Below are 26733 nucleotides of genomic sequence, written 5' to 3'. Positions count from 1 at the left end.
TGATAAAGTAGAATATTACAGTCAGTGTTGCTTTTACCCAGTTCTTTTTTCCTCCAAAACAAAAGAGAGAGAGGAAAAAAAAGTAATTCCTATACCAGAATCCAAGCACCCAAAAGGGAGAGGTTCAGGCAAAATGTTGCTCAGTGAGGGGGTAAAGAGTGTTGCCTTGTCGTCATAGAGGAAAGCAGCGAATGCTGGGATCTCTGCTACTGAATACAAATAACTGCACAATGGCTTTTTGTGTTGCCAGTGACATTGATGTACACATTCTCTATGTAGCTGAGGCATATTCCAGGTTTATCAAATTTGATGTCATGAATCGTAGAACATACACACACAGAGCAAGCGAAGGCACAGTGCCTACTTTAATACCCTTTTTTAATACTGTTTTGGTATTAAACGTGTTTTAACATCCCAGAAACAGCACGAGGTAGTGTTGTACAAAAATAGACTACTTAAAAGTATCTCCCTCTTCCCACAAGTCTTGGGGTGGTGGTTGTTTTTGAAAGTGCACCTGATGTTAACAGTGGTATTTGAAGCAGTCATGTTGCTGATGGGAGGAACATAAACAGTACTATTTGTTAGGTCGTTGCCATTTGTTTCAAAGTAAAGCGCTGTCAGCTGTAACTGGAGTGGAAAAATAATGAGTATTCCTCTTTATTTGCAGCTATATGCCAGCCAGGGTGCAAACACGGTGAATGCATTGGGCCAAACAAGTGTAAGTGCCACCCAGGATACACTGGAAAAACCTGCAACCAAGGTAAGAAATAGTTTATTTTTGAAGTCATGGAAGTATTGTTGATCCCTCTACCCCCTACTGCCAATGCTGTGTGTGTCACCTGTGTTTATAGGGTAATGGACTTATATAGCAGGTCTCTTACTGCTGTAGCTGTTCTGATTGGGACTGACATTGGTAGAGAGAATGACATCTGCAGTGGGATGACACAGGGGAAAAATGGCTTTCATTAAGCTGAAATCAATGTGAATAGTATATAGTATGTCTTTACATGCTTTCCTGAACCTGAAGCAAATTATTTAAAACTTGTGGTCAGGGTTGTTATTTTATAAAGTCACAATTTTCAGTTCTGGATAGTGAAATAGTATTTGTTTAATTAAGAAAACCCCATTGTTCATACATTCTCATATTTGTTTTTCTAATCCTGATCTAACCAGGTAGCAACAAACTGTACTACATACTGAAGAGCTGGTGTAAAGATTAAGTGTTGTTTCACTGAATTATCAATATAGTTGCATTGTTTGTTTTTTCCTGAAAATGACTTTCAAAACATGTCATGGTATAAAGATCATAGAGTATAAAAAAGAATTGTAATACATGATTTATTACATTTTGATGGCGAAGCATCAAACATACAAGCAAAGATATCTCCATGAGACTGTTCTTTTTTCCAGGTGTCTCAGCCTATGTGAAAAGTTAATGCATTTTCTGAGCATGGAGGAAGTATGGTAGAAGAGTGTGATATTTAGAACAGTTTTGTAGTTGAAAAATGTCCCCTGATGTTGTCTAACTTTCTTATGATGTGCTGAATTTTAGAGTTATTTTCTTTAAAAACAGATACATATTTATTTTTGGATTTACTAATCCTTCCTGAACTGATGTGGAAATGAATGTTGTGTTTTTCAGTATTTTACAAGTTTGTCATCTCTCAAATTACCCTGTCTTCTTATCCGCTTACTCTGGGCTGACATTTTAAAGGATGTGTTGTTATGATCTTATTCTATACATGTTTTAGTCAGTCTAGAACATTTTTAGAAAACAGTGTAGTGAACTAGCAGTTGTTATATATATATGGAACAGGTTTCATATGTACTAATTACTTTAATAATATTAAAAAAATTGTTGTGCAAATTACTAGAGGCTGCAATCTTGAACTAAACTATGTACTTGCCACTAAATGCTATGGAAGGAAAAAACTGTTGATAAATGATTAAAGGAAACCCTTTAGGCAGTATTGATCAAATATTCTTCCATGGTATTGGTGACAAAGTTGCCCTGGCAGAGGTGCATGAGGTTTCTGAGATGCCTGCTGACTGTGGTGCCCCAAATGTACACCAGTTCAAGTGACTTCTGCTATTCTATTACGTGGTGAGACCCTCGAGCTGTTCCTGGGATCAGGGTATGTTTTCTTGCCATGTGAAACACTTCTATTCCACTCCTTGGATCATCATGCAAGAAATACAGTGTCAAGGGGTTAGGTGGTCCTGTGTTTAAGGTGGTGTGATCCTTCTACCTTCACAGCTTCAAGCAGTGATGCAATTTCTTGCAGAGGGTGGAGGCTAATAGACCGATGGTTGTGATAGGAAAGCTGAACTTGCAGTGCCATTAGCGTGCAGAGCAAATAACTGATTGTATTTCCTTGATGCTCTATGCCTGTATTCTGAAAAGTTTTGACTCTCCACCACACTCGTGGTTGTCACTGTCATTTGTTTCTTTCCTCTGCTCTCCTTTCAAGGCCTGCCCTTTTTATTTTTTTCTGAGTTCCCTTGTAAAGTGAGCGCAATGGAAATTGTTTATCAGGTTAGATAAAGATGAAACTGATTTAGATAAAGCTGGAAGTTGAAGAAAATGAGTGTTAACTTCTGCATTTGGCAGCTATTGATTAATCACACTAATTGATGTGAACAAAACTCTCTTTGGGGGTTACAAATCTCTCATGAGTTTGACATGGTAGTGTGATGGTAGTTGCTGGAAATGAAAGCTGATCTACTCTTTATGGCATGGTGATAACAGTTTAATTTTTGTACTTGGTTTCTGGTCTTTGGTTTTCTATTTTCAAAGTTGAGTGAGTGAGGTACTGAACATTTTTTGTGTTGCTTGATACAAGTTAGCTAATAGGAAGAAAAAGGCAGGAAAACTGAATGCTGGAGTCTGCAGGAGCTAATTAAAAATAGCAGAGTGTATTGCATCTTGCTAGGGATAAACGCCCCATTGTTAAGTGTTCACTGAAGTTGGTCCAAGATTGCGTGTGGCGCCACACAGCAACCAAAGAATCATAGAAGTCACATCCGGATTTGCCAGCAAAAGGCACTTATCCTTTCCTTGTACTCACTCACATTTTCATTTCACTTCTTTAAAAATAAAATACTTGTACTCAGCAGCCTGTGTTTGTTATGAACCTTCTTTCCATAGTGCTCAAAACTGTCAGTCTGTCTTTATGTGCAGTACTGTCTTATGTTATTTTGAAATTAAGTGTGCTGGTTTTGCATTGACTGCACAGTTGTAGGCAATGTGGGAAATTAAATGGCAGATCAATGAAATTCCCAGGTGCAGGACAGTGAGTGGACATCCTCACAAAGAAATAAAAGGGATTTGTTAAACTTTTTAAGTGTTACACTTTATATTTTAAATGCCAGTGCGAGATTATAAGTGACAAAAAGAAATTATCATAAAAATGTTATTTTTATTACCCTTTGAGTTTATACAGTTTAGCTTTCAATTTTTTTAGAGGCGACTTCTTTTCTTATTTCTTCTTTTGATGCATAGACATTTATACTGTGATGTCTTTATAGAGGTTGCTTGAAATATACAATTGATAAGTAATTGGCGTTTCTTCAAGAGCCTTCTTGCTATGGCTGGTTTTTTTTTTTTTGGCTGCTGACGTTTGCCTGAACCTGTTCTTGAAAAGTAGCCTTTACTTAAGGAACAAGAAACACTCAGATCTAAATAGCAGTATATAAATAGCAGGAATACTCCAGTGCTCCCCCTGTCCATATGCAGCACATCCAGACATTTCTTAGGGAAGTACGCTGCTACAGATTATGGGTGCGTGGAGGTGGATCAAGGGAGCTGTCAGCATATTCATACAGGCCTTTATGCAGAACTAGTAGGACCTGCCAGGAATCGTACAATGTGCCTCCTAGGGAACTGTGTGATGCTTGTCATGTGGTTTCCGAGTATGTGCCTGTCTGCACTGCTGACAAGAAGAAAAGTTGCGTTTTGGGAAAAATTGGATGGGCTGAGCAGTGTGCTCTAATACACCTAAACTGTTCATGGGCTGGCTTTTCTCTTAAGCAGCCCTAGCACTGGTAGTACTTGTTTTCCTGAACAGTAGCATTCATTCTGACTCCATAAGGTTAAAAACATCTTTCTCTCAATAACCAGTTTCAAAGGCAAAAGTGAAAACCAATGACACAGGAGATTTAGGTTTAAGTGGAGCCTGTTTTTGCTGTCTGGTAACCTTAGGTTTCTGTTACATCAGCCAAAGTTAAGATTTTTACTTTTCAAGGTATTTTTAAGATGTGAATCAGAGGAGTCTGACAGCATTTGTTCATAGACAGAAATGTAATGAAATGAAGGCAATAGAAATAATTTAGCCCAAACTCCACAAATAGAAAGCACGTGATATGATATCGTAATAGAGTTGGTTGTGCCCGCTTTTTAATATCAGGTTATTCTTAGAGTTTGTTACTAATAGCTGTCTATTTGTCAGCACCAGAGCTTTCATTTCTGTACTAAGAATATTTTGTACCAAATGGTGGTGTAGAATTCAGAGTCCTACAGAAAGATCCAGTTATTTAAGGCTCATAATGTAATCTATACTTTATGCAAGATGGTAACCTGGGAACAGCCATAAATTTTTATGCTTTTCAACTTTGAGCCTGTGGTCATAACTCTGAAAGTAAGTGCAAGACACTTCTTAAATCTTCAGGAGTATCTAAACTTGGGAGCTGAATTGCAGGGGAATTCAAACACTAGAAATTACCTCAAGGCACTGTTAAAATCCTGCTCTGTCAACCTAATTTCAATGTTACCTTTCCTTATTTTGTCCCTACATCTAGTTAAGTATTTTATACTTAGCTCTGTTAAGCATTTGTTTTGAGAAGTCATGCTTTTTGTACAAAAGAGGAAAAATACACGTATTTTAGACATGGAGAACTTTTTTTTTCCTCTTACATTTTACTTTCTCTTACTTTACATCTCAAAATGATGATTGTCAGTGAACCTCAGTATATTCAATAGTGTGGACTCCTTGGGGATACGTTTATGAATTGAAATCAAATGCTAGCAGAGTTTTTGAATTTAACAATTATTTTTTTAACAGACACATTGTATGTGTAATAAATATGTTCATGCAGTTATAGTGTCTGTCAGGAGCTGCCTACTTGTATGTTTTACAGAAAAAGGAAAAAAAAGCGGGGTGTTTTTTGGTGCTGCCGAGAGATGTTTAACTTCCAAAATGTGAGCTTTCATCTGTTAACTATTGAACATTTTTATGTAAAGCTTTTTTTACTCAAAGGTTTTCACAATGAAAACTTGTCCTTCCCCTCTAACGTAATCACCTGCTGCATTCCCATATGACCTAGACACATATGCTATCCTGCAGAAGATCTCTTTCCACAGGACTAAATGTACGTTCTTCTACAGCTGTTTTTCTCAAACCCAGCAGATACATTCTTGTTACTGGGCATTGGTGCCTGTTGGGAGAAGTATGTTCTCCTAGCAACTACTGAAAAATTTTCCAACTCCCAAAGAGTGAGAGTTGAAATGGAGTGCTCTTTCTGCAGCGCATGATCCACAGGAGGACTGCGGAGATGGTCATCACCCCTTGTTTGTCAGGCATAGGTCTGGCCCTTATTTTGCCAACCTTCCCTCAATGAAGTCCTGCTTATGCTCACCTGATCCTCCTCACCACTTGAGGAGCAAATATGCCCCTTCAGGTTTCCTAGAAACATCTTGGTCAGCCTTCCACAGGAAGAAAGGGAAAATTATATCCCTTATCACTACCCCCTTGTGGAAAAGGGGAGCAGGAAGTATTCTTGTCTCTAAACATGCTGCTCTTCCCGAGGCCTTGGAAAATGAAGTAAAGTAGATCATATCTATCAGTTAGGGGAAGGGCAAGTACCTCACTCTCTATTCCTTGACCCCATGAAGATGAAAACAAAGTAGGTCAGAAGACAACAGATTTTATGATACACATAAACACTGTTAGGAGCTCTCCAGAGCAGCAGTGATGTAACAGGCAACAGACTTGTGGCTGCTTTTGGATTACATCAGTGACTTTTAGTCTGATACATTTATTTTTCTCTTGATGGCTCTGCATTTTATCAGTCAAAATGAAAGGGAAAGTATTTCTCATTTTTAGAATGCCGTTAAAAAATATTTTGACCTGAAAAGAATAAGATGAAGAATCTTGCTCTCTAAAACTAAGTGATTACAGTGTTTCAGGATTAATTTAAAATCCAAACATCGGGAACTAGAAAAATTCCAGGCATAGTTGTCCAGAAGCAATGTTTTCTCTAATTTCTTCTCCACAGTGAATGTAACTTTTCTCACTCCATTTACTACGTAGACCCTGTTAAGTTTTCTACTTTAATCTGAAAAACAATCAACAAATTACTGACTTTATTCTAACGAGAGGTAAATTTATCTTTCTGTTTTAACATCTTTAACACTTTAACCCTGAGCCTTCAGCTCTAGCCCACAGAAAGTATGTGTCACTTCCTCAGTTATTTTATGAAGTGGCTATGGTGTGTGAGGATCTACCACATGGTAGGAGCCCCAAGGCTTGCTTTTCTGCTACATGGATGAGGGATTGACACTTAATGAGATACTGCTTAATAGTGGGAGATGGCTCTTTGAAAAATTCTGGAAATCATGGCAATTTTCCTTCTGTGACAGAGCTCCAGAGAGCATTGTGCAATATTAAAGGTGAGGGTCGGTAACTCAGTTTTTTAAGTACTCACTGGCTGGATTTGTGAATAGATTTATTATTTTCACCTTTGTTGTCATCTTTGCTTATCACTATACAAATAACTAAGTAACATATTATTCTGGTTTACTCAGTTAATATCAACACATTCTTGGAAGAGAATTCTGAAGGAAATCACTCAATCTTTACTTCTTGTTTAAAGCCCTGTCTACTTATATGGAAATTGTAGGCTAAATATTTTGTATTGAATTCTGTATTAAGTTGTAAATCTGAAATACAGGCCTTCGTGGATAGCTCTTGACAAACATAACTGATGTCAGATACCTTTTTTTTTCGGCATTTTGTAGATAGTAAATAAAAAATTTTCTCTGTGAGATTGTTTAAAGTAGGTTAGCATCAGCTTTCCTACCTTCCTCTGCAACTAATTTTGAAGCATGATAGTGAATCACTGAATTGCTATCAGAATTGCTGATAGTGATTACAGAGTGACATTTGCTTTCTTCTTCCTCCTCCTGCTCCTCCAGAGTGCTGGCTGGTCCTGTACATGGCATCACCATGAATAGTGGCAAGATGTGGGCATCCTGAGCTTGTGTGTTCCCTAATGAAATGGCTGGCACATCTAATACTAATGCTATCATTTCTGAAAAGATATTGATGAAACCAAAGAAAATAAGCCACTTGGCAGGAAGGAAGAACAGTGCTTTGCACAGAACGTTCTGGACACTTGCTATCAGCTGAACTGCATATAAACAGCTAATTGCCGTGTTTTTCCTCCTTTCTCCAGCAACTTGAGCTAGTTTTCGTCACGCACGCTCTGTGTGTTTTCTTTTCCCACCCTCTTCCCTTGTGCCCTTCGTTTCAGATCTGAATGAGTGTGGACTAAAGCCGCGGCCGTGCAAACACCGGTGTATGAATACCTACGGCAGCTACAAGTGCTACTGTCTGAACGGCTACATGCTTATGCCAGATGGAACGTGCTCGAGTACGGCAAGGCTTGTTGCTTGCTTTTTTTCAAGCTTCTCAAAATCCCTGCTTGAGTTTCCCTGGGAAACTTCTATGAAACAGAGACGGGTTCCAAAGTAAAAGATTAATCTTCCTGGAAATTAGGCGGTTGCGCAAGACGAGCTTCTTTTTTTTTTTTTTTTTCCCCCTAATAAAATTAGGCTGAGAAAACCAAAAGCAATTATTTTGATTTTATTAGTTTTATTACAAGTTTCCCCAGAAGCATTCTTCAGTGCTGTAAATCACTGTTAATTGGCCTTCAAGGACAAGTGCTTGCAGTTTTCATTGCAGCAAGACACCTGCAGTTCTGCTGCATTATGGCCTTGTGAATGTAAAATCTTTAATGCTGCAGATGTTGGTTGTTTGACTGGTATAAAACTGTACTGTCGTCTCTCTGGAGATCAGGTTCCTACTTGCTCACATAAAATTGGTTACCTTGAACGCCTGGACAGAGGGAAGGGAAGAGAAATTACCTTTAATTAGAGATGCTCCTATTTTAAAATGGCAGTATTGTCCAGGAGAATTTGTTACATACTGGGCTTTATATTCCTCATGGGGGCTGCATTCTATGACACAACTTGCAAGAACTGTGGTGGTTTTCTCTCTTTTCTTCCCCCCTCCACCCCCCTCCTTTGGAGATGCAGTTTTTGAGGAGATGAATTATACTACAGATGCATTTGCCCTTTGAAGCCCAAGAGGATACCTGTCAAATTCAACAAGCATTTTTCCACTTCTATCATAACTGTGTGACATCTTAATTCTTCAGAATTTTCAGTAATTTTCTAGTACTGATCAGAGTCCTTATCTAAATATGTTCAACTGTTTTTCTCTAGATGCCCTCTCTTGCTTGATGGCAAATTGCCAGTATGGCTGTGATGTGCTGAAAGGGGAGGTGCGCTGCCGCTGTCCTTCCCCAGGGCTGCAGCTGGGGCCTGATGGCAGGACTTGCATAGGTAGGTGATCAAATGTAGATTTAATATTTTTTTTCTCTCCACAGTGTTTTTATCCTTACATTTAATGGAGTTCAGGAGAGTTTCAGATGAAATTAGAATGCATTGTACATGCGATTTAAAGATGTTACTAATGAGAATTATAATGAGGGATGTTGCTCAAGTGGTCTGTGTCAGAGATTGCCAGTGTTTTCCCTCAGTCCTGCAAGTTCATTGTCTGTCTAAAGCCCATACAGACTGTTTGGTATCCAAGCCCTTGGGCCTAAGACTCCAAAATACCTGCCTGCATAAAAAAACAAATGTGGAGGTCAGCTCTCCCTCATACCCAGCATGGTGGTGCCTAGCTCAGGGGGTAGAGGGGTAATTTGTAAAAGTCATTGACATTATAGTGGAACAAGGCAGAAGTTTATGCATGCTCCCAGTGTTAATGGAATTGAATCTGCTATCTTTCTCCCATACTGTGAAAACTCCAGGTTAAAATAAACTCAGGAATTCAGAATGTGTAAAAGTGAGATGTTTCGTTTCCTCGTTTGTGGACACGGTAAAGGTGCTTATGATTAATCAGACTCTACTATGGTCTGAAGAACAGTGTGACGTGTGATTTTATTAGTCATTAACTATACATCCTGAGTGTATATGATGCTCCAGTGATTTTATTATTTATAACCTATGCAGTGCTACAGTTCCATAACCAGTAACAACCCCGAAAGAATGCAAGAAAATGTGGATGTCCTAATCATCCATTAGGGTGTCTTGGTTGTTCACGAGGCAGGGGGTTCTCCAAGTGCCTGACCTGTGCTGACCAAGAATTTGTTGGCAGAGAAAGGGATAGATTTCAGATTTTCTGATGTGAAGAGCAGGCTCCACACTAAGTTGGAGGTTTTCTAAAGTACTTCATTGGCATGTTTATGCACAGAAAAGAATGGAAAAAAGGAGAAAAGAACCTCCACCATTTTTACATGCTGAAGGGATTAAATTATGATTAATTGCATTTTAGATGTTATGGCAGACAGAGATCTTTGGAAGATACTTGTGCCGTGCCACAGTGAGCTGAGTGATTTAAAGTACAAATTCAAGGAAGTTATGCCAAGTAGAGAAACTTGCTAGAAAAAATGCCTGCAACATTCTCCTAGTGTGCATTTTTATATTCAGGCAAACTTCATACTTTGAGATAAACGAAGTGTACTTTAATGACAAAGACTAGCACTCAACCCAGTCATATGAAGCTCTTTCAGTTCTTCAGAGTAGTTTAAAAAAACCCACCTTTTTTTCCCAGAAAAGTGAAGAACTGTGTACCCATATTTCAGTTGGGAGTGCATCATTCAGACTGATCTCATAACCCCTTTCTAGAATTTCCAGAAAAATTTCAGAACAGGCTTGTACAATACAGAGAAAGTATTTACAGCTGGAGATGTTTGTTCTTTCCACATCATAACATAATGTACTCCCCTTTTTTTGGTATGAAGTGCTTATGATGTGCACCCTTTTTATGCCATTTTTCTATCAAGTTTGATTTGTACTAAATGCTTCCAGGAATTGAAGTTATTTGGGATTAGGGTCGTGCCTTTTGCTCACATGGGTACAAGTTCATCACTCCTGGGGAAGCTGTCAGCTCCAGCAAAGGTCTGGATAATGCTGCAGTACAAATAGAAGCGTAGATGATGGTAAGAAAATTGAACTGTGCATTGGCTACATCTCATGAAATCCTTGTTTGAGGAGAGTTTGAAGGACAGCTGGGAATGTAATGCTTTTTTTTAGCACAGGTGGAAATTCCTCTAGGCACTATTTTATGCTTAGTTTAACCCATGCTGATCATTCTCTTGTTAAAATGTTCCTTCCAGATAATCATTAAAAAACCACGAATTTGGCTGTGAAGGTAAATCATATAAACTAAATGACAACAAAGTGAAGAATAAATCAGCAAAATAGTCAGTGAAAATGTGGATTAAACAACTAATTAATTAATTAATTAATGACTGAATCAATAAATCAATTAGTGTTGCCAGATTTTTGGATGGGGATTTTAATTTAATGAAATTAGCAGGATAGACATTTCAGCTTCAGAAGGTCTGAAATTATTTGAGGACTGAAAATAATGATTTTCACTATAAAATAAATTATTTCCCTTTTTTTTGTGTGTGTTTGTATAGAAATTTGAAAAAATGGCATTGTAAACTTAAAAATCAGTTTTTAAATCAGTCTCCTAGTTGTTTTGTCCTTAAGTTGGTAATATGGTCATACTCACAGCAAGAAAGAAACAAGACTGTAATTCTGATTCTCTGTTGAACAGTAACTATCACACTCATTAGGTGCTGTCTGCATTAGGTGCCTTTGGAGCAGCTGCCTGGCACTGAGAATACAACTCACTTCTTCATCCCTGCTTTTCTTAGGAAGCAGGTATGAACCACAGCAGGTTGTAGCAGGCAAAGGGAAACAGCCTTACACCATTTGGTCCAGGTGTGCATTAACTTGAAAGGTGCCACAGTCACTGTACTATTTGAGAACTACTCCCCCCCTAGTAATGAGTATCCATGCATCTCATATTAAATGCATGTGGAAGATTGTTATATTTTTCCATTATTTTTGTGTCAGTTTTCTAAAGTGTGTTGATTAGCAGTTCAGTCCTGTATCTTTAAGAGGTATAATTGCATAGCAAATTAAACAATACCATGACACTGTTCTCACTGTGTAACATACTGCTTGCCTGATGTGAATTTGCAGAAATGTGAATGTGTGGAAAGGGAAAAGCAGGGCAAGCTACATTAGGTTTTAAAGATCATAATCCATTCTGAGATATGTTCAATGGCTAATCTTTTCCTTCTTGAATTACTTTCTGAAGTTGTGGTTTAAAGATTGAAAAAAACCAATCAAAACCAACAAAGAACAGAACTAATTCACAGTAATCAAGAGTTTGAAACTTGCAGCCTTGGAATAATACTTTAATAAAGAGTAAAAAACTGTGACTTGTAAATTAAATTCTAGTGAAGAATGTGGTAGAGTTTGTAAAACTTAACAGCATAGTCAAAGCCTAAAATGTTAATAATAGATTCAAATCAAGAGAGATTTATAGGAAGATCCAGGCATGTGGAGAGGGGCCAAGTATTGGTCTTGTTTTCTTTCTCATTCAAGCCTTTACTGCACCATTCCAGCAGTGCTCTCCTTGGAGAGTGGAGGTTTGCAGCTATGTCAGAGCAGTCTGATGGGCCAGGAGTGTGGGAGCTCAGGGGTTGAATCCCTCCTGTCCTCAGTAATTCTTCATGCAGACTGGGACAGTGCCAGCAGGAGCTACTGGGAGAATCCGTCTGGCTGGTAATTCATGGTTGTAGGTCACTTCTTTTAGCTGTGGGAAACAACACATCTTGAAGAATTTGAAGCTACCTCTCCCCTGCCTCAGGTGGCTCTCCTAACTAACCAGCTTTGTGGTAACATTTTTTTCTGTGTGGTGGAAGAGACTCAGGCTTCTCTGCCCTTTTCAGGCCTCTTTTACAAGCAGCAGGGCATCAATCACTCGGCTTTGTTTTGCACTCTTGACATCTGCAGCTGAAGTGCTGCTTTTGGGAAAAGAATTGCATAGAGAGCAAAATCTTGCTTTCCCATAGATCAAGAGCCTGATAGAGCTGCAGAGCAAAGGCTTGAACTGTGCCCTGTAGATAACCAAGAAACATCAGGAGCTGCGTGCGTCAGAGGCAGCCGTGCATGGCAGGTCTCTACCAAAGTGAAGAATTAGTGTTCTAGCACTCAGCAGGCTTTAGCTCAGTATCCAAGGACTACAGAATGAGTGGTGGTAGCGCAAGCAGCTTTTGTGTGTCAGCCTGACCTCGCCTGAAGTGTTTCCCAGGCAGTGAAAGCAGCCTTGGGTGAGCATCAGCTGCGCCCTGGGCGTCTGCCTGTCTTGTTAGTCAGCATGAAGAACAGCGGCACGGCTTCAGGTCTTGCTGGGAGCCATGTATCTCAGCACCTCAGAGATATTTTAAGGTCACTTAAGTAACCAGCTTCTCCATGACAGAGGCCTCAGCTGCAGCACAGGCACTGTGCAGCATAAGAGACTGAAAAGAACGGGTACTCAAAAAGCATTTGACCTGTGGCAGCTGACTGGTAGGAGAGACAGAAATATTGCAGCCCTAGCGTTAGCTTGAACTCCCTTTGTTTAGAGCAAGTCCTGAACAGATGAAGGTACCCTGGTAGGCTCAAAGGGCAGGTCATGGATTAGGGACACCTGAGATTTTAAGAAAACAGACCACTTCCCACTGTGTGCTTTGAATGTGCACGTATGACTTGTGCTACAGGAACAATATTTCAGGCATGTTTCAGAAAAAGAATTACTGTGGTAGTTTTAGTTATAATTCCTTACCTATAAATCCAAGTGCTGTCTTTATAACCAGGCAGGGCTTAACGGGGCAAATGAAAGTTACACAAATAATGTGACATAGATTTTCTTCAGACAAATACCATTAGAGTCTCAAGGATGAGTGCTTTGAGGCCTTGAGGAAGCTGTAACGCCGTTCTGTGGGGAACTGGAAAACATCTCATCTCCAAGGGGAAGGTACGAGGACAGCAAGTGCATAGAGCAAGCATTCAAAATTCAGTAACAGTGCTTCTTATGCCGATACATCTCTTGTTACTCACAGCAGTATTTGAAAAGGCTCCTTGCATAGGAGGCGTAAAAATTTGGGCATGTCACCAAGAACTGAAGTAAGATGGCACAGTCAGAAGTAGTGCTCAGGTATTACTGCTGGCTGAGCAAGGGACCTTATGAAAAATAATTTGGTTATTCTATGGCTTTCCATTATGTGAAATCAGTTTAATTTAGACAGCATAGACTGTATTTTAACTGCTATTAAGAATAATACAGTTCCTTTGTTTCCACAGATATTGATGAATGTGCTACTGGGAGAGTTATCTGTCCAAGATTTAGGCACTGTGTCAATACTTTTGGAAGCTACATTTGCAGGTGTCACCAAGGCTTTGATCTGATGTACATTGGAGGCAAATACCAATGCCATGGTAAAAACAAGTTATTTCTTACATGCATGTAATAGAACTGCATATTCTAAAATGAAATTAATGTTTTTAAGAGGAGTTTTTATTTTTTGTGGCTGAAATATTGAAGCAGGTTGTTCTACACTGCATCAGTATTTTAAGAAGAGGTGGATTCTAGAAATAGACTGAGAAAGAGAAAGCATGTATTTGGCCCACATTCTTCTAAGTGGTTCTTGTGTGGAAGCTAGTGGGAGAGCAGAACTGATGACCCCAGGAATTCCTCTCCAAAGCCTTTGTCCCTGCAGGGTTCACTGCACCGGCAGATGTAGGCTTGGAGCAGTGTAGTGAGCTTAAGCTGTGTCTGAGCTGTACCACCGGTCTGCCCCGAGATCCAAGATAAGAAAATGGGCACACCCCAGCTACTTCCAACCCAGACCGCCCAACTTTCCTTGCCCTGAAGACAGGTGGGGAGAAGGCAGGAGTTGGGAAATAACTTGTCTGTGTCTGGACATGAGACTGGAATGCAGCTCATGTATGCCCTTCAACAGAGATATTCCCAGGTCCCTCTGCCTTAGTTTCAGAGTCTCAACTGGTTATGATCCTTTCACTGAAGAAATGATCATGTGCAGATAACAAGGCATTGCTTTATGTTTGTTTAAGTGTATTTTTTCAGAGAAATTTCTATGCAGAGCACTGGAATATTCCTACACTGTTTTTCTTTTCTTATTATATCACTTGTAAGAAGGGGTTATTAAAATCATGATCTTCATGATCTCAACTTCAGTCTATCCCAAGGCATGTCTGAAGCTGATGCTGAGGTATAAGCCGAGAAATACGAAAGTTGCCCAGTAGTCCCTTTTACCCTGATGTTTGTATCACCACATTGTTTGTGACTGTCTACCTTCCTTTTCCCACTGGCAATTCAGTTTTATTACTTTTGTAAAATAATCATAATAATGTTTATGTTTTTGCAGGGATAAGCAAAAAGTCAAGTTTCTTTGAAGCAAATGATTTTTTTTTCAATGTAAATCTCTGTTGCAGATATAGATGAATGTTCCCTTGGCCACCATCAGTGTGGTAGTTTTTCACACTGTTACAATACCCCAGGATCCTACAAATGCAAATGTAAAGAAGGTTACAGAGACAATGGAACAAGCTGCACACGTATGTAATGCTCCTTTTGAAAAGCAGGTTCTGAAAGTTAACGTATCCCATTTTGTAAACCTTAAGGTATTGCACTATCAGACTCAGTTTCGCTAAGCTTTTTTTAATACTTAATAAGGGGCTGGGGAATGTAGTTGGAGTTTTCTAAGTCTTAGCATGCCTTGGTAAAAATACCTTTCCCTGAGACATTTTCATAATTAGAAAGAAATTCACCTCTCCCTATTCACAGCTTGATTCTAGAGATAGCTTCAGGATGAGAACAACTGAGTAAGCAGGGTAGGTCTGATCAAACAGTGCGTATTACTCATACCCTGTTGTTGTGTACACTCCGCAACTGGCCCATTTCAGCATCTCGCCCCATCCACTCCCTGCTGCTTCCCAGATGTGAGCAGAGCTGAGAGGGAGGGTTTCTCTAAAAGAATTCACTGTTGGAGAATTTGCTTGCTCACCTCATTCTTGGGAGAAGCAACCATTTCCCCCAGTACTGAATAGGCCCTACATTTGACATCCCACAGGACCGTGCAGCTCTTTGACATCTGCTGAATCTTTTTGAGGACCCTGTGTTCTTTTTTGGGATCTGGTCTTTGACTCTGTGTTTTTTTAAAGAGCAATGCCATTTTTTCCTTTAGCTGTAGCTACCATGGTAAAAGGTGATCTTTCACAAGTGGAGTGCTTGCAGTTGTATGTGGTCACATTTCATGTGTGTTACTGGGACATTGTCCTATGGTATGTTTTGTATTTTAATATACACGAGTGGCCAGAGGGAAACCCTTTTTTCCTGCTATCATTAAACAATTCATTGCTTAACAAAGAGTAGTTCGTCATTTTAAATGTGTGTTATACTTGAAACACTTGTAAACAAAATATGTGACCAGAGCTCTTATTGGGCCTTTTAAGATCTCCACTGAGATATAAAAGGCTTATTAACAAATAGAAAATTATAAATAGCAAAACAGATGTTCGTGTGTTTCATGTCTGCAGAAACTCCCCTTGTGAAACCAAATTAAAATTTGCTGTCCTTTCTTTATGAAATAGTGGAGGAGATGGTACTGTAGGTCCTGTCACTGGTGTAGGTGGTGCTCAGTTCACCTCATTTTGGTGGAGCCTGAAAAAATGTAATTTACTCAGTTTCCTGATGCTTAGCAAAGGTAAAGATTTAAGTGAAGTCTGACTTAGGTTCAATCTCTGTAAAATGATTACTGCTTATTGACAAGGAGGAAAGTTTAGAAGAAGGGGTCTGAAAGATAATTTTCTTAAGCCAGAGATGTCTGCCCATCTGTGACCAAAATGGTTGTAACATTGGAGTCTTACTAAACCTGCCTCCACTCCTGATTATGAACTTGTCCAATTTAGAGGTCTGCTTAACCCACAGCTTCCTGCCTGTGCTTTTTTAATCAGCAGTGCTCTTGGGTAAGTTTTACTAACTCTGAAAGAGACTTAGTGCATGGGAGCAGGTGGGGATGGAAGTCTTTTGGCCTTCAGTCATTCTAAATCATCTAAACTGCTGCAATGAGAAGTACTGTCTAAAGGGATATGATAACTCAGCAGTGCTGATGCTAAAGTATGTTTCTAACTGGTGGAAACATTCAGAAGAAAAAAGTTATTTCAGCAAAGTCTCTCTCTCTCTGTCTCATAATGAAATAGATTGTTAAGCTTCTGGTGTGAGAGGCTCAGATGTCCATTATGGTCCTATTTTGATTCTCTTTGCAGTTATTCCTAGTGTCTTCCTATTGAACCACCTGGTCCATGTCATATATTCAAGGGCAACTGCATTCTCCTTAAAGGAGGCAGTGGTATAAAAAATTAGGATTCTTGATGTTGGAGACACGAGGCAACCCCTCAGACCATCATATGTCCCTGCTTTTGTTGCAGAAAAGCCGATGACCAGGCCGACGGCTCGACCTACACCTGAACCAACAACTCGACCTACGCCCAGACCAACGACCCAGCCTACACCTGGACCGGCAACTCGGCTGACACCAAAGCCAACCACTAGGTACGTGCCAGTGACAACAAGACCAACCACTAGATACATGCCAGTGACGACAAGACCAACCACTAGATATGTGCCAGTGACGACAAGGCCAGTAACGACGCCGGTAACGAGGCCTCCACCACCACCCCAACCTACAACGATAAGACCTACACTGCCACCACAAAGACCTCCTCTTGTAATAACTGAAGAACCTTCACAAGTTCCCATTGAAACTACGCCTTCGAAAGGAATTATAGATGACAACAGGATCCAGCCAGATCCTCAGAAACCGCGAGGAGATGTGTTCAGTAAGTAATTTTACATATCCTTTCATTTATCGGACCTGTAGGTGCAGTGAGGTGAAAGCATGCACTGTACTGTTTGGTTTGTTTGGAACACTGTACCAATGAGAACAAAGGCATGAAATGGTCATGTGGTAAAGCTGCAAAAATAGTTGATTTTATTACCTAACAAAAAATGTGGGAAGTAAATTCTGAATCAATTAATCTAAAAATTTCTTTTTTTATTTTCTTTCTAAAATTATTGAGTATATTGTCCTGTATAAGTACTAAATTATGCTTTCAGGTGAAAGTTTTAGGGAAATGAAAGACATTTTATTGAAAAGTATTGAAATGCAACATAACTCATAAGTAGTCAATGGATTCAAATTCAGGGAGTTGAGGGTCACTATTAGCATATTTCCACAGCTTTAAGAATGGTAAGAAATGGGACCATGTCTGATTACCTAAAGACTTTTATGTGACCTATATTGTATGAATTCAAATACTCTCAGATGTTCATGACTAAGCAGTGGGAGAATTGCATAAAAATAACAGGGTAGTTTTATGGACTGTGTCTATGAAAAGGGATACATGAAAAGCTGAAGATAGTAAAGAGTCCCATAGCATGAACACATGTCATTTTAAGAGCTTCTCTGAAATGTACAGCACTATCATGCCAGCTTTAGTGCATACCACAGCAGACATTACTGGCACTTACAGAGCTATGCATATCTGCCAAGAAATACTCAACACCCGATTTCATCTCTAGTTCTGCTGCTAATTTTAGAGATGGGGAGGGTGTGTTGGATCAACCCTTCTCCTTCAGCTTGTTGTACAATAAAGCTGCTGAAGCAGGGTTGTAGGAGGAGAAGTTTGCTGTCTCAGAGCAGGTGCACAAGCAATTTGGGAGTTTTTTCTGGTTACTTTGGCACCTGTCCGGGAACATCTTGGGCTTTGCTGTAGTAGGTCATTAAATAGCAAAATATTTTGTTTCTTGTAGAAAGGATTTTCCTGTGACGTTTTATCTATTATGGACAGTTAGATAAATTTAAAATGGAGACAGAAGCTGGTTTAAAATTTAGAAGACAAATCCAGGTACTACTTAATAGAGTGTGTTTTTGACTTTTTCAAGATTATTTTTTAAACAATCTATATTCAGTTAAAAATATTAAAACATGCTTATATGACATTGTAAAAGGAAATATATAGTAAAGACTCCCAAAACTTGTGTAATGTCAATCAACAGTTAAAGAGTTCTGTGGAAATGACTCTAGATTCTAGCATTGTGCTTCTCAGGTGTCTTGTGTTGCAAGTGTTCTCTGGAATTCTAAAGCAGAGGGATAGTTTTCAGCTGTTTTCATGGAGACATAACAATCCTCTGTTTAAAGCTTATTATTTACAATTAGTTTTTCTGTATTGTCCCTAGAGGCTAGATTTTGAAGCTAATGCTTTCAAGAGATATGCTTCAGATACAGGGGTTTGGAAAAGCAGGAAAGTAAAAACACTTTAAGTTTGGTTTGATCTGACTGCAAGCTTACATTATGGTACATATAACAAACATAGGATCTTTGCAAAGTGTTTATCAACTATTTGTTTAGGTCAGCTGCCACTCTTTGAGGTTTGTGATATACATACATAGCTTCAAAGGCTTAAGTGCACTACACAGCAGGACTGCAACAGAGTCAAGCACCAGCAGCTCTTACTGGCCCCAGTATGTAATGCAGGGACAGATAGCTCCTCAGATAAGTCAACAGATGTCTGTCTTTAATCCTATATCGTTGTTTTCTATCCCCTGCCAGAGATATACTTGATATACATATGTGTGTGACATAACTGCATGACTGAAAACATATTCCACTTGTGCTCTAGATGATGCTAGTAGTGTACTCATTAGCAGAGCTGGTGTCTTTTTTATCCTTTCTCTCTGATCTTTTTCTCTCCTTTCTGCTCTCCTTTTTGCTCTTTTTTTCCCCCTCTTTTCTCTTCTGGACACTTTGAAAGTATCATCTAGATAGTGGTCACTGGTGTCCCCTCCTGCCTTCTCTCTGCCCAGAGGCATTTATGTAGGGAGTGCACAAAAGCATTTGTTAAGGATTTGAAACCTACTGCTCAGTGTAAGGCACTGCAAGCTCAGGATAGCAGAGCTCCCACCCAGTCTAATCCAGTGCCTCTCAAAAAGGGTTCCTTGTGGCCAAACACGGTGTTAGCGACCATGATGTTGGGACAATACAGAATTTCAAACTGGAATAACTAGTAACACTTAGCTAACCTTTGACTTGCTTCTTATCTGCTACGTGGACGTGCCAAATCCTTCCCACCTCCAAAAACATTTGTGGATTTTTCACTTGTCTCTATATTTCCTGAGGGAAGGGGAGTTTTCAGCTACTTCCTTCAGCTTCTTTAAAGCTGTTGCTGTGTTAGTCTCACCTACATCAGATCGTCTTTGCAGTGTTCGTGGGTTGTGGATATGAGCTAATTTCATTTGGCTTTTGCCGAGCTTCTTTGTGTTCGTTTCCACACATCATCTGCTTCTCCAGTAGAGGCAGCAAAGAAGCTAATTCTCAAAAATGAATTCACACCGTTGTTCCCATATGCCTGTCTGAAAAGAGAAGAAAAAGCCTCACTCTTACTGCCTGTACTTGTTTCTCACTGGAGAATGCAGGCAACATCTAAGTAATCTTGTAACTCTTACTGTCTTGGAAAACAGAGGAGAAAACTGATATTAGATCCACTCAGATAATGAAATGGGATTTCACTATTCAGTTTTGGAAAGTCTTCAGAGGAATTACTGTCTCATCTTAGATGGCTGCTTCCTGCTGTGTCGCCAAGGGCTGTTGTATCTGAAACAGTCACAAAAGGTGGTGTTTTGTCACACAGGGATGGGCAGAACCCAGCACAGAGAGCACTGTACCCAGCACGCACTGGCAGTTCTGATCTTCCAGCCAGTATTACCTGCTGAAGATCTCAATATTTAAAGTTGTGTTTTCAACTAGGTTATCTTGTGATGCATGGACATTTTCCTTCCTTTTTTCCCCTGGGCCTCTGAAGCCTTAGCCAGACTTTGACAAAGCAGCATGACAGTAAACACTGCTTTGCTTTGCCATGGGATAGGTGGTACTTCTGTTAGGCAATCTATGGCAAAGGGGTCATTGGTTTCTGTACAGTGATAGATGTCCTAGCGTGCCAGACTAAATCCTGCAAATCGTGGAGGTCTAGGATTGGTCCACATGAGGAGAGGAAACATGCCAGGGCATGGGTACTTTTTTTCCTGTATCTCTCAAAATCTAATTTTTCATTAGTTAATCTTTTCCTGGGCTGACCCTTGGTGACTCGTCGCTTGCCTATTTCCTCCCTTTGTCGTTATTTCACCTGCTGTCCCACACATTGGGTAAGTTTGTCCTAGGCTTTCACTTCATAGCTCTCTTGAATGCATTGCTCAGCTTGAAATCAACTGAGGACCAGTGAAATTGGTCTGTTCGGTGGTGACAAAGAGCACAAATGATAAAAATGCTGATAATGTTATTTAAATGCCTTTGCAATTTGTGAAAGGTATTGAGTTGTTGCTTTCCTTTAGATGCTTTACCGCTTTTCTAAAAATGCCTGCAGTGACTTTGGGGAGCTGCCTTTTTAGAGAACAAAAAATTAGTATTTTTTAAAATGGAATTCCTACACTTGGCCTTTGAACCACTTAGTCTGATACAGACAGTGGAATCTGGCACCAAGGATAATCTTCTCCTGATATGGATATGGGAGGAATGGCAATGAGGGAGGAATGCAGTGATGGCTTAATATTTAACTATTTCAAGACTGATACAAACTACAGTGAAGTACAGAGGAATTTTTTCTAGTTACTCAGATGGATAAGTCTCTAACAAACGGAACAAACTTCTCACTAGGGCTATGAATTTCTGCTGCCATTGGGATCTGGGTGATAACCATTAAAAGCATAAACTTAAAGCATAATACTAGATATCAGCAGAGCATGAACCCCTTATCTGTATTAAGAGACAGTTCATCAATTTTCCTTCTTAGCCTGTAGTGGAGCTGGAAAGATTGGAATTAGGAAACTTATAACAGCTATTAAAAAATTTAAAGATTAAAACTTGATTCTTTCTGTTCCTCCTTTCAATGACTGAAAAGTCCTTAGTGCAGTAAATGCAGTTGTGAGATCCTTGAAGCTGTTGAAAAAAGGGAAATGCTAAAAGAAAAGAATGACCAGATTGTTATTCCTTGATGTCATTAGAGTAGCATTTCATTTGTCTTCAGTGTTCTGGTACCTTTTAAAATGTTTTAATATTGAAACTAAAATATTTTAATATTTAAGATAGGCACTTTGTTCCTGTTGATACCCTGGAGTGCAGTCATAAAATCTAGGAGTCTTACAAGTCACACTCTCAAATCTTCCAGTTAGTTTTATCCCTGTATCCAATATACAAGCTTCTGTCGACTACTTGTTTTAGCTATGTTTCCCTGAAACTCAGTTGGCACTCTGCACCTCCTGAATGGATGTTCATAGAAAAACAGACAGGTTACTTTGCAGAAAACCTGGAAAGATATATAGTAAGATGCTTGACTTTGGTCAAAGTTAATGAGCCTTTTAACTGCCTGAGAAATTCAAGATTGGACTTCAGAGTGGTAGCATCTCTCCCCTTGTATGCAAATGGTGCTGTGAAGGGTAGGACAGTCCATGAAAACCCTTCCTGAGATAAATCTTGCCACAGAATTTAAATCTACAGAGTTGTAGGAAACATATCTTGGACACTCTGTGTGTCCAGACAAAAAAGGGTGAAGTGTTCCTCTCTGTTGCCTCTTCTTTTTAACCCAGCATATATCAAAATCTTCCCTGGAGGAAAACTGGATTTATTCTTGTTTTCTCAGTCTGACTGACCTCTGGACTACCCTTACTTTTAGCTTGGTTCTGTGTGAGACCTCGTTACTTGTGGGGATTTTTTGGAAGTGGGATTTAACACTTTCGGTCGTAACTATTCAGTCAAAAAATTCCTTGTCCTTTTTTGTTGTTATTTTTTACAACTGGGAAACCTGATCATGATTATTGTGTGGATATGCAAGTGTACTTACAGTGCAAAACCAGTGTTTGTTGTAAGCCAGAGAACTGCATTATTAATAATAATACCAGTTACTAATAACATGAAGTTGCGCTCTGTTTTTTGTTTTGTAACACCAAAACAGCAATTATTCTGTTTATTATGAATGAGTATGCAATTTCTTATTCTCCCAAACTCAGCAATTAGCAAGTAAATAGGAAAAAAAAGCCCTGTTGTTTTCCCAAACGTTTAAAAAGCTGGAAAGAAATTATTCTTATGCAGTTATTTAATATTTTCCCCCAGTTTATGAACTTTGAGAATATGGTAGTGTTGATGTATTGGCTTACTCAGCTTATAAAATTCTCCAAGAGAAAAAGAAGCCAAGTTTATATTTAACGAGCTTTATCAAACCATTGAAGTTAAGTGAAAAGCACACTGATACGCTATATAAAGTACACAGAAAGGGCTTGGAAAGCTTGCAAAAAATAATTGTGCCAAATACTTTCTCCCACGATCGCCACTCAACATATTAGTTGCTGTAGCAAAAAAAGAGTGTACACCTGGATCATATTTAGCGTCCTGAATCTCTTATGGTAACTCTTGTTTCAAATTGAATGCACATTCCTCTAATTAGGTCTGAGGACTGAAGTGTCTGGTTTAATGCACTGCAACACATTCTTCTAGAAGTTCATAAAAACAGTGTTTGGAAAGGACTTAAGGGAAATTTTTGAAGGAATTTTTTTTAAGCTTTAATCATAGGCAAATAGATCAACTTTTATTAGGAGAATGCTTGTATGTGTGCACAGATGTAACTCAGAGTTAGAAATGGTATTTTAGGAAGTAAACTGTAGTAGTTTGGAAATGAAATTCATAATATTTCTTGCAGTATTTTCTATAAACAAAGGCTACGATAGACTGGGAAGAGGGTGCACAGGGCAAGCACATACCTTGAAACTGTGACCCCTGAGTATCCCACAAATCTTAAAACATGGCAGTGGGTTTCTTCAATGCTCTTTGCCACAGCGCTCATTTAGAACCCTATAACTATCTGTGAGTCTGTGGTCTGAGCCTTTGGTCCCTAAGAAAAGCCATAAGGTGCTGGCTGGGAAGAACGGGAAGATATGGAGGCGCAGTGTGTTGTTCTGTGTTTCCCTAGATGAGAAGAGCATCCCGTTGCTGGTGAGTGCGTGGGGGATCATGAGTGATGTCTGTGAGGTGATTTGAAGTCTGGAGTCATCCTGCAGCCCAGGGAGAGGGCAGCTTGCTTTTCTGTCTGCTCCCATGGGCTGACCTCTTTCAGTCCCTGTGCCGTGTGGATGCAGCAGATGTAAAGACACTTCAGTGTGTCTGTTCCAGACTAGCAGCTACTGTATCTGCTGATGCTGTGCTCAGCACTTTTGAAGCAAATTGCCAACTTGTTCTTCACAGTATAGAAAATAAACAGTATCTTTCACCCTTAGTGCAGCCTGAGATGAGGAAAGGCAAGGTGGCAGTCCCTGGGTGTGCAGCATAGGTGTGTCTCATGTGTGGGGACTACTGCATTCCATAGGGAGCAGCAGCCTGCAGTGTGGTTGTAACGCGAGGGCTTGCATAAGGTAAAGTTTCAGTCACAGCTCTGCCCTGCCAGAAATGACAGTAAGTGACTGACAGGGTGCTGTTATTTTAGCAGACTTTGTAACTAAACACTCCCACAAAATTTTCTGTCCCAGCTGGCTGGCTGCAGTAAGTCAAAGAAAATGGAATTACCAGTTTTTAGCAGTTTTTAGCATTCCTGAGAAAACCCACTGCAGCTGAATTTAAATGGTGCCGACAGCTGCTGTGTGTGCCACAGTGGTGGTGGTCTGGGTACTCACAGACAGTTCATACACTTGTCTACTCCATAAGCTACTGCTTGTGGCTGTCCACAACTATAACAGTGTAAGAGTGTGCTTGCTGAAACGCGTCAGGACAGCCTGTGTCACCATCAGCACCTCGGTGCAGGTGTCACTGCCACTGTGGGATGGACTCGTTCAACTGTCCCACCTTCATATGAGACAGAGCTCCAAGGAAAGGCAGCAGTGTGCTGCTGGGAGGGATTAAGGGAGAACGATGGGTTTGGAGCATTCCTGTTTGATTCTTTGCTGCCTGAGGTAGTGGCTAGCTTTTTTCTTTCTTTATATAATTGAATACAGTATTTGTGTGTCAGTGTACTGCAGGGCAATTATTGGCCTGGGCAGTGTGGACTGTGCACATTTGTAAGCTTTCTTTCATGGAAAATCTCAAAGTTTTCAATAACATAAGCAAAAAATCCCAGGTGAAACAAACCAGCAAAAACACTATTACAAACAAGGTATCTTTAAAAATTAACAGTCCTCTACTACCCAAGTCAACCTTAAGTCTGAAGCTGTTTTGAGCATTAATATCCTTGACTGCAAATAGACATTATCTAAAATCTACAAAGTATTAAAAAGAACAAGAAAAAAAAAAAAAAAAAAGGGAGACTTAATAATTCAAGAAATTACTATTATAAGGAATTAATCAGTTTCCTACAAACTTCAAGCTTTTTAATGATTTATTTTTATTATAAAAGATTTCAATTCAAGATCTTTAGACTAGAATAGTACTTTTAAAATACATTACTGTTTGCTTATTTTGTCCTGATTTCAAAAATCTTTTGCTCTTCTGTCTTCTGAATTTGGAGGAACTTGTGGAGCAGTACTAGTACATCTTGTCCTAGTGCAAAAGAAGTTCCTTCTTACCTTTTGATTTGATTTTCTGAAAACAATAGTACTTTATTTCAGTTGTCTCAATTTTTCTTGTTCTCTCTTGCCTCAGAAGTCTATTGAGGCATTAGGATAGTTATTTTAGCACTGCAAAAGGAAAACGTGTCAAGTTTTTAATAGATAAGGCCCTTACAAATACCTTAGGTGTCAGAGGTGCCTATAACATCTAAGGACATGTCTGAAACACATTACTACTGTTATGAAATATGCACTAGACCTGCCTCTAAAAGAGGAATTTTCCAAGGCAGCTCTATTCAGTGCAGTCTGTTTAGCTGACAGCTGTCCATCAGGCAAGACAACTGTGTGTTATTTCTGGAGACTTACACAGACTGGCACAGCATCTTCAGAATCTATGTGGGAGTCTATCGCAGCCACCTGACTTTGGCAGCCATCATTCCCACAAAGACCTCTTAGATTTCAGGTTGTCCTGGATGCTGAATGTCTAATAACCTCTGGGCCTATTAATCATCAAGAGCTGTTCCTTCTCCATGCAGCTGGGATAGACTGTGCTGGAAAGCAAAAAGTATAATTACAGTTGAATTCCAGCTTCCACTAGAGCTCCTCCTTCTCAGCTCTCAGTACAATCCTGATAATTGTTTAGGGAGCTCTACTCCTTTGCAAATAGATGGATGTACCTTCAGCTGTATTTCAAAGGTTAAGTGCCTTTTCCAAGTACTGCTGCCTCCTGTTGAGGTTCTCCTGTAAATGCCTGTGGAAGGGTTGAGCAAGGGCTTTAATGTGGCTTTATTTTATTGAGGAACCACTATCTCTAAAAATACATTTAGAGAGGAATAGTGTGCTTCAAGGTTAAAGCTTTCCCCCCCGGTTAAAAAGGAACTTTCATTCAGAGAGCCTTTAGGAGACTTGGAATCACCTTTTACAGCGCTCAGATAAATGTTATGACATAAATCATAAATCACATAGGCATAAAGCTTATGAGTCTTCATGTCTAATATAATTAAATATATTGAAATCTTCAAGAAAAGCCCAATGTCCAAAGCTGCTCTACTGGTTTTTGTTAAAGATGAAGTTAGTTAGTGACCTACTTCCTTATCTCATTCGTTTTTCTCACAGTTCCACGCCAGCCTGGAGTGAGCAATAATCTGTTTGAAATACTTGAAATTGAAAGAGGGATTACTGCTGATGAATTTGAAGCAAATGATGACCCAGGTAAAGACCATGTCTCGTATTCAAGGCCTAGGGTTTAGGATTTTTTGATTTCTTGTGGGTTGATACGTTTTTACATGACTCCTATGTCTTAAACTGCTTGTTTAAACTATGTGTTGTAAAAAGAAAAAAAAACTCCAAACCACTGCCTATGTGAACCTTTATAGCTTAATTTCCTAACAAATTTAGCACAAAAATAGTATGAACTGTTTATAATAAAAGTGCCTTTCTTGTTTTAGTATTTTTTCAGATTCTTTTTCTGGGGCTCCTTCTTCTACATTTAATTTTCATATTTACTTGCTGGTGTCAGCCATATGGGAAGTTGAAAACCAAAACAATTCAAATCGCTTTTTTGTTTGTGACCTCCTGCTCTGTTCTGCCAGGTGTGCTGGTACACAGCTGTAATTTTGATAGTGGACTGTGTGGATGGATCAAGGACAAAGATGACGACTTGCACTGGGAACCAGTGAGAGATGGGTCAGGTAAGTTATCTGTGTATAGTCACATCCTGCAGTTGCAGAACCACCCAGGCTTGAGGTTGATGATGGTTCCTGCCTCAGAAACAAATTACACAGCTTCTGTTCCCTTTAATTCCAGAATATATTTCACACCCACAGCACTTCTGTGTATAAAAATCAAAATCGAGGATTCCCAACATGAAATAGCAATTGAAAATTTGCAATTTTATTATAGCTGTTATCTTTAAATTAGGAATGTCTCTGAAGGAGTAGTAAATGTA

At 39.4% G+C, this 26733-nt stretch overlaps 1 protein-coding gene across 1 annotated transcript in view; it reads left to right on the top strand.

The window, feature by feature from the left end:
- NPNT (nephronectin) overlaps positions 1-26733 on the top strand; it is a 50328-nt gene that overhangs the window by 17103 nt on the left and 6492 nt on the right. Inside the window, exons 3-10 of the mRNA XM_050338465.1 lie at positions 668-760; positions 7531-7650; positions 8504-8623; positions 13490-13624; positions 14642-14764; positions 16637-17047; positions 25902-25997; positions 26378-26476. Coding sequence (XP_050194422.1) covers positions 668-760; positions 7531-7650; positions 8504-8623; positions 13490-13624; positions 14642-14764; positions 16637-17047; positions 25902-25997; positions 26378-26476 — 1197 coding nt within the window. The remainder of the gene's footprint in view (positions 1-667; positions 761-7530; positions 7651-8503; positions 8624-13489; positions 13625-14641; positions 14765-16636; positions 17048-25901; positions 25998-26377; positions 26477-26733) is intronic.

The sequence above is a fragment of the Myiozetetes cayanensis genome, unplaced genomic scaffold (assembly GCF_022539395.1).
Source record: "Myiozetetes cayanensis isolate MyiCay16 unplaced genomic scaffold, myiCay2020 scf7, whole genome shotgun sequence".
In the NCBI taxonomy this organism is placed as follows: Eukaryota; Metazoa; Chordata; class Aves; order Passeriformes; family Tyrannidae; genus Myiozetetes; species Myiozetetes cayanensis.
This window is presented reverse-complemented; position numbering and strand designations above follow the sequence as displayed.